Source organism: Parambassis ranga, chromosome 24 (assembly GCF_900634625.1).
Source record: "Parambassis ranga chromosome 24, fParRan2.1, whole genome shotgun sequence".
NCBI classification, from domain to species: Eukaryota; Metazoa; Chordata; class Actinopteri; family Ambassidae; genus Parambassis; species Parambassis ranga.
In genome coordinates, this window is record NC_041043.1 from 5,722,449 (window position 1) to 5,729,929 (window position 7,481).

At 42.5% G+C, this 7,481-nt stretch overlaps 1 protein-coding gene across 1 annotated transcript; it reads left to right on the top strand.

The window, feature by feature from the left end:
* Positions 1–1,943: 1,943 nt before the first annotated feature.
* Positions 1,944–5,042, top strand: alkal2a (ALK and LTK ligand 2a). The gene is made up of 6 exons (XM_028396705.1): positions 1,944–2,390; positions 2,835–3,233; positions 3,526–3,579; positions 3,674–3,754; positions 3,870–3,944; positions 4,740–5,042. The coding sequence occupies exons 2-5, from the start codon at positions 2,939–2,941 to the stop codon at positions 3,932–3,934; spliced, it is 495 nt and encodes a 164-aa protein (XP_028252506.1). The 5' UTR covers positions 1,944–2,390; positions 2,835–2,938; the 3' UTR covers positions 3,935–3,944; positions 4,740–5,042.
* The last annotated feature ends 2,439 nt before the right edge of the window (positions 5,043–7,481 follow it).

Here is a 7,481-nt window from a genome sequence, read left to right on the forward strand (position 1 = left end):
GAAACAAGTGACCGGCCGCAGAGCGTCGGGTGAGGTTTACCGCACGTGGTAGATTTAAAATCACATGAACTCAAGTCACTGAGTAGCACACATAAGACAACATAGTTTCACATGTGACTGTGCTGGAGTTTAAAGAGGTGACTCAAAGAAAGTGGTTCACACGAGGTCGTTAGCCTGTCCAAACTGTGTACTTTATAATGTCATGATTTCAGCTGCTGTCAGAACTTTGACATTTTGACAAGAATGATAAGCAGCAACAGCAACGGAGAGCATGAAGATAACACACAGACATGAGAAGTGCCAAACTACACAGCTAGGATGGCAGTAACTCACCTGCCTGACCATTATAAAAACATCAGCCTTCCTTTGTCTGGTAGACTATTTATTTTGTAGCATTAAAGGGACAGTTCACCCTAAAATCAGACGTTTTTTTAACCGATCTGTGGCGTGCAGAGCGGTTTATTCATGCTTCTGCTGTGAGCTGCAAAATATATATATATAAAAAAATCTATATTAGTAAAAATATGAAAATCCCCCAAAATATGTAGCTAGTGTTATGTTATATGCCAAGGATTACATCAATTGTTCTAAACAAAAAGTGCATTTAGATTATTAACCTGTAGGTTTTGTATGGTTTTATGTATTTGTGTTGCTTTGTGTCTTGGTGTAACTAACGTGTTCATATGTGATATTAATAAAGACTGATCCATAGGACAATGGGAATGTTTGTGTGCAGTGACTGCAGAATGACGCCCCCTGCTGAAACTGCTGCCACCCAATATGGGACATCTATCATCTACTTGTTCAATAGTCTGCCAAATTAAAACATATATATGAATTAGTGTGATTGCAAAAGCAAAACATTTAACTCTTAGATGGCCAATTAAGCCATTAAATAAAAGATGTCAGCAGCTTGCCAATTGTAATAAAGGTTAGTGGACCTTGTAGTTCAGGTCTGATGATAAAACTGATTGTTAACTTATGATCCATCAGCCTTCTAATACATGCACTGTTGAGCACAATCAAATCTATAATCAATAAATGTGGATGATTCTTCTTGGATATCTAAAGTCCCGTCCAAAAAGTTGCAACCATATTTTCTTTAAGAAAACAAAGGCTCACAGCGCAGTGAATCCCCGGAGAAACCAAACATCCTGCTGTTTGTCAGCATTTTGGTCGATACAATTAATCGGCAAAGTCAAGACAATGTAAATCTGTCTGCCACCACACCGGAAGGCATTACCGCTCACCCAGCACAGAGAGGAGAGCTGGCGCTGGGCGACAGAGCTGTGCGCGCTGTCCTTTCAGCACCAATGTTTCACTTTTACGCACGACGACAGGAGTTTCACACTTTATATACAGAAACATAGCCAAATATGATATGAATGTTGTAAGCATGCCAACATATGAAGGCATCCTCTGAAACTGTGAGGCTGCATTAGCTTCATGTGAAACACATAGGACTACTCCCCCTCTAGTGTTTTCATAATATAGTAAACTACACTGTGAGATTTGAGGGGGAGCGTGGGAGCCAGTTGCACGCCCTGACTTAAAGAAAGCTGCTCCAACCCCAAGCAGGCTACAGACTAATCTCCAAAAACCTCCTGTAAAGCTCAGATATGCTGTTTACATGGCTGATGTGACCAGAAACTAATGGGCGGTGAAATTTAAAGAAGCGTTTGTAATTACTTTTCATAGAATCAACCTCAGAAGGCGCATAATTGTGTTCCGTGATGGATGTGAAGCGCGCAATGGCTCTAAATGAGGTTATGATACTCACAAGAAGGATATGGGAGCATTTGCACTAAGATGTTGGCATCTGTGCTACACACTGGGCTGATTGGAAATTTCAGTGGAAGTATTAGTAGGAAAGACGCTTCCTGTAACCGCGTATCGCACAGATAAATGGAGTAACGGAACAGGAGGGAGGGGAGCGGCAGAAAACTTGACACGGCATACAAGTGATGGTCAGTCAACTCATGTGGACTTTTCGGTTTAGAGGTGCCAGTGATGCGTCTTATTGTTATCATCACAGATGTTGCGGACTAACCCACAGGGGACAGGTCACCACGTCGGCGAGACAGAATAAAAAGTCAGCTTCACTTCAGGACGACTGAGCTGCTACTTGAGCGAGGACGCACACGGGACTTGGAGCGCAGCGCCGGGATCATTTGAGCTGTTTGAGCACTCTTCTCTTCGCAGTTTGCCGGCTTTTACTGGATGACCACATATATCCAGCGAATACTTCCACAGCTTTGACTTCTTATAGGCTACATAAGAGCAGACTTTACAGGGACTTATTCCGGACCGGACAGAGTCAAGAGCATAATCTGAAGTTGCGCACGATTTACGCGCAGGACCTACTCACAGCATCTGAAGAAATTTAAAAGGTAATACTATTTCTTAGAGTTTACATCTGAAATGTGCTCATACAGATGTCTTACTGGTCTCGTTTGAGACCCAAATGAATAAAACTTCTACTCACGGACACAACTCTAACCAGATTGATTGGTGAAAATAGCTTCCAGATCACTAGAGAGCCTATAGGGCAGCCAAGTTGGCTTGGATTTTGTTAAGAGACTGTGTGTCTCCTCTAATAATGTGGGATGTTTGACTTGTGGATAAAGTGAAAGCTAAAGATTGCGCAAAATCCATCAAAGTAGTCCGCTTATGCTTTAGGCTTGGTGGACCACAGTCAAAGTTTGGCCTTATTGTTGCTCTATGAGCCAGCAGTTATAGTTGCTCACTGTGCTCTCAGTGGGTGTAATGGGATTTTTGGTGATTTGATATGAAAACACTTTGACTCTGACATTCCTCCTCGATCTCTCCTGCAGGTGTCCGGAGGAGTAGTGCACTTTTTTCTTTCCCTCTCTCGCACACGCACAGAAGCTCACACACACACACACACACACACAGACACTAAAACTCCACGGAAGCTATGAACGGACTGCGTAAGCACTTCATTATGGGCCTGGTGCTACTGATGTGCACGCTGACTGACCACTGCGGCGAGAGCGCGCCTTCAACAGCGCCAGCCGCGGCTGCAGCAGCGGCCGGCGGGGACGCGCAGCAGGCCTTGAGGCGGATGGTGGAGATCGTGAACCACGTGGAGGAGAGCCGAGGACGACACAGCGCGAGAACAGAATCCCCATTAACGGCGCGAGAGGGGAGCTCCCCGACAGAGCAGAGGGATTTCCGGAACCTCAAGGCAGACAGAGGAAATCAGGCTGTTGGTGAGTGGCGGCTTGTTCTCAGGGCGATACCAAGAAGATGCTGTAAAGTCAAAACCTGCTGGGATATGTTTCACTGTCGGATCTTGGAAGTTAAAGGGTTGATACACTCAAATTATCCCACATTTTCTCATTTGGTTGGCTGTGGAGATTTAAATAGACTAACCCTTGATTGATTGTGGCTGTCACTTACTGGAATCTTGTTTTGGTGGACATCCACTAAAAATACATTTGAAGACCTCCTAAAAAGTTCATATGTAAATTAAAACCTGTTTTTTCTTCTCTTTTTGAACAGTTGTATTTCCCAGAGATGCAAAAAAGAAGGAGAAATTCCTAAAACATATAACAGGTAAGAGACTTCTGTGTCACTGAGCTACAAAAGATGGAAAGTATACTTATGAAGGTTGATTGAAACGTGCCTCCTCCTCCTCCTCTTCCTCCAGGTCCACTCTACTTCAGCCCCAAGTGCAGGAAGACGGTGTACAGAGTTTACCACCACACCAGAGACTGCACGATACCTGCATGTAAGCTGCAGTAACACACAGTATAAGGAGTGACTCTGTCAGCCCAATACACCCCACCCACACATACACACACACACTCACTGTCTATCCATCTCTTCTTTGTCTCTTTTCTCAGACTTCAAAAGATGTGCGCGACTGCTCACACGGCTAGCCGGCAGCCCACAGTGCACAGAGGGGTAGCACACATAAGGTAATGCATTCAGCTCCAATATGCATGGGTAAAGTGCTTTACAGACAAGAAGGGGTTAATGTGACAAGGCTGCTGAGCACCCACACTACTGTAACAACAAACAGTGACTGCTTAGTACTGTATATACGTAGATATGAGGTTTGATGTGTACAAATGTGCTGCATGTTTGGTTTTTCAGGCTTTCATGACCACTGCAGCCATTACATTAAACACTGACAGAGGTGGTGGGAGGATTATTTTAACATATATTTCACTACAGATTATTGAATAGATGCCCTCAGATGATACCTAGCGTGTTATGTATTCATTCATGTTTGACCTAACTACCTGTGGCATATTGGTTTGCTCTGTTACGACTGATATTACTGAGCATGTATTGGATAAATAAATGTATAACCCATCATGCATGCTGTAAACTTTGTTTATTAATAGGCTAGTTACCATGCTAACATTGATGATGTGACCGATCATCAGACTGATGAATGGTTAAGTCTCTAGGTAGTGATGTTCAGCTAAACTATTTTGTATCCGCTGCTTCCCAAAGAGTCCGAAACCTCTGCAGTCCAAGGTGTCAGCTTCCAGCTCATGTTTTTCTGCAGACGTTTGTTCTCAGTGGTGATATGCATGCTTTGTTGACACACACAGACTCTAGCAGTGGCACAGCGAGAGCAGCAGATCTGTGGCAAATCAGGTTTCTTGATATATTATTTGTGATTCTTTCTGGAAAGGAAAGAATTTTTTTAGGTGCTGCCAAGTTGGAGCCGGCGCTTGAATATCACTTCCTTTTTGTTGCAGGTTGAAGCCAAACACGAGTACTCCAGAAGAAGAAAAAAACTTGGGAAAAAAGTGCCTTGGACAGTAAGAGGGAAGCCTAAATCTGACCTGCCCCAACTGATACAAGGCACAGCATTGTCCTTCACTGAGGTCTCTTCTGCTAAGGTGTGGATCGCTGCCACCCCACCACCACTCCTGGCCTGGGCCTCCATGGTTATAGCTGCCACCACATGGGAGCAACCAGGCAGACAAACCAGACCAGAGGATAAAGATGGTGAACTGAAGAGTGGAGAAGATAAAGAAACAAGTGGCTGAGAGAAACAAAGCGGGGGCCTTTTTTTCCTGCTGGAATCCAAAAATCATGTCCAGAACTTTTTTTTTTTTTAAAAAAAAGGGAGTTCATATTTTTATTTTGTTCATTTCTGTAAGAAAAGAGCAAAATCCAAATATACTATTTTGAGAATGACTTACCTTTTGCTATTGGTTTGCCTTTATGTATTACACAGACCCCCCAGCTATAGTCACAGCGTAGTTTCACCCACTTGTGCTCACACTGAGCAAGAACTGTGATTAAATTATTAACTGCATGAACGTTGCTCTGCATCTTTGTGATACATGAATATGAAAATACTACAAAAAAACAAACATGTGGCGGTTGTAGGTCACAGCCCTCCTGTGATGATACAGCCTATTTTTATGTATTTACATAATGTACCGCAGGCCATTTAAACCAGGAGTAACATGTACATACTGTAAAACAAAACATAAGCAGAATCCACCTATCTACCATAAATTAAACGCAGCAGGCATATAACAGGATGAGTGTTAAATATATATATACATACATATATATATTTAAAAATGAAACATATTTAAATAAATTATGAGATTGGTACAAATATGCTGTGTTGTCTCGTGCAGTATTTTCCTTTGCATTCCGGTCTCGAGATGAGGAATGCTCGCCGGACGACCACATGACTGAACCGAGTCCTGGGACATCAGATCTGGTGAACTTCCCACTGCTGTTACAGACAGGCTGTTAAAAAAAGGTCAACACCAAGAGAGAGAGTCAAGTGTTTCTTCTTTTTTTTCCAAATAGATGTTGTTGCAAAACCATTTCTTATGTGATCACTTTCCAGATAGTGAGTCAGCATATTCAGTTGTTTTAGAGCTCTCTGTCTCTCTCCTGCTTGCTCTCTCTTTTTAAAGGGCCGATTCACCCAGTTTACGCCACATATTTTCTTATTTATCCTTGGTATCTGTCTGCGCAGATGGTTTTTGTTGCATTTGCCCTGTTTTGAATATTTCTGCTGCAACTCCAGTTCAGTGAAGGTGAATGTAATTTCACTTGTTTGTTCAGAATTGGAAACATATAACAGCCAGGAGATTTTCCAGAAGCAATGTCCTGCTGCTCTGAATGAGCCACAGACTTCTCTGTGAGCAGTCTTCATAAAACTTATCTGCGCTGTATTCAAGTGTATTTATCGGACTACATGAATACCCTCTGACATCAGGGCGGTCTCACGTCCAAACTGTCACATACAGACTCTTAGGTTTCCTTCTAACATGGCAGGTACCTCCCTGTCCAAATGTACACCATGAGACTACAGCTAATTCTGTTCAGTAATTTAACATCTTTGTGCTTTGTAGCCTGCCTCTAGTGGTTATTTATGTAACTGCAGTTTTTGGCACATCCTTGGATAATTACTATACTGCGCAGTATTAACTGAGGCAAACTGTCCTGGTCTATGTGGGCTGAGTGACCCTGAACCTTGAAGAGATACAACAATATTTACTCTGCAGCTATTGTGAGAAACGATTTGTTTGGTTTGTTTGGGTCAAATGCTGAGCCTATGACGTGAAAACACTCACACTGCCTGGAGAACCTCAAAGTGAACTCCTTAGTGTTTGATAATGGGTTCTTGTCCACGTATGTGTGACAATGAGCCAGTATCAGAAACTGAAGAACCTCATGAAGCCGTTTACTTAATATGATGCAACAATTACAGCGCCAGTATGGATCATTTCATCCAGGGGGTTTTCCCCTATCGTTAGGACAATTTTCTGTGAGACAGTATGGGCGAGTCATGGTCACAGATGGAGGCAATAAGCATACCATAGATGTGAACGAGTCACCTCACCTGGTACTGAAAGTCACTTCACAGAAGCTAGTCACTTCACAGAAGCTAGCTGGTTTGCTAAATTTAGACGGCTGAATGTTGCTCAGTACAAACTGTTTACTATGCAAATAAACCAAGCGCTTGTGTTACCCGCCGTCTTCTACCAGATGTTTTTCATTTTTCCTAAATAAAGCACAGATTGGTCCACAGTTTGTCCAAAAGACCAACACACCGAGAGAGTCAGAAGAAATAGAGATATCCTTCATTGTTGAACCTCAACTAAAAGACCTTAATATTTTCACAGAAACACAAACAACCGCCCTGAAACGAAATTCTTTAACAACTGGAATCCCTCCAGTCACCACTTGGTTCATCTTTTCATGAACTCCACCCTTGTTTAATGATTTACAGCCGCCTTACATCCATCTATCTCTTACAGCGGTGAAATTGCAGCTTTGCCATTTGAAGATAAACTGCCCTTAATGGTCATTTGTTTGTGTGGTTTGAAGTGTTTTGGGAGTATTACCTCTCGTGGTGATTGGCGCTGAGCTGAATAACTTCTGTGGCTATAAATAATCAGTTTTTTTTATTTATTTATTTAGCAATACAACAGAGGAGGGAACATAAATCTCTATGAGCCACA

Bases quoted from the DNA above. Each gene is read 5' to 3' on its own strand.
- alkal2a (XM_028396705.1), top strand. From the start codon at position 2,939: ATGAACGGACTGCGTAAGCACTTCATTATGGGCCTGGTGCTACTGATG. The intron at 3,234-3,525 runs GTGAGTGGCGGC...CTTTTTGAACAG, and splicing joins CAGAGGAAATCAGGCTGTTG to TTGTATTTCCCAGAGATGCA. The intron at 3,580-3,673 runs GTAAGAGACTTC...CTCTTCCTCCAG, and splicing joins ATTCCTAAAACATATAACAG to GTCCACTCTACTTCAGCCCC.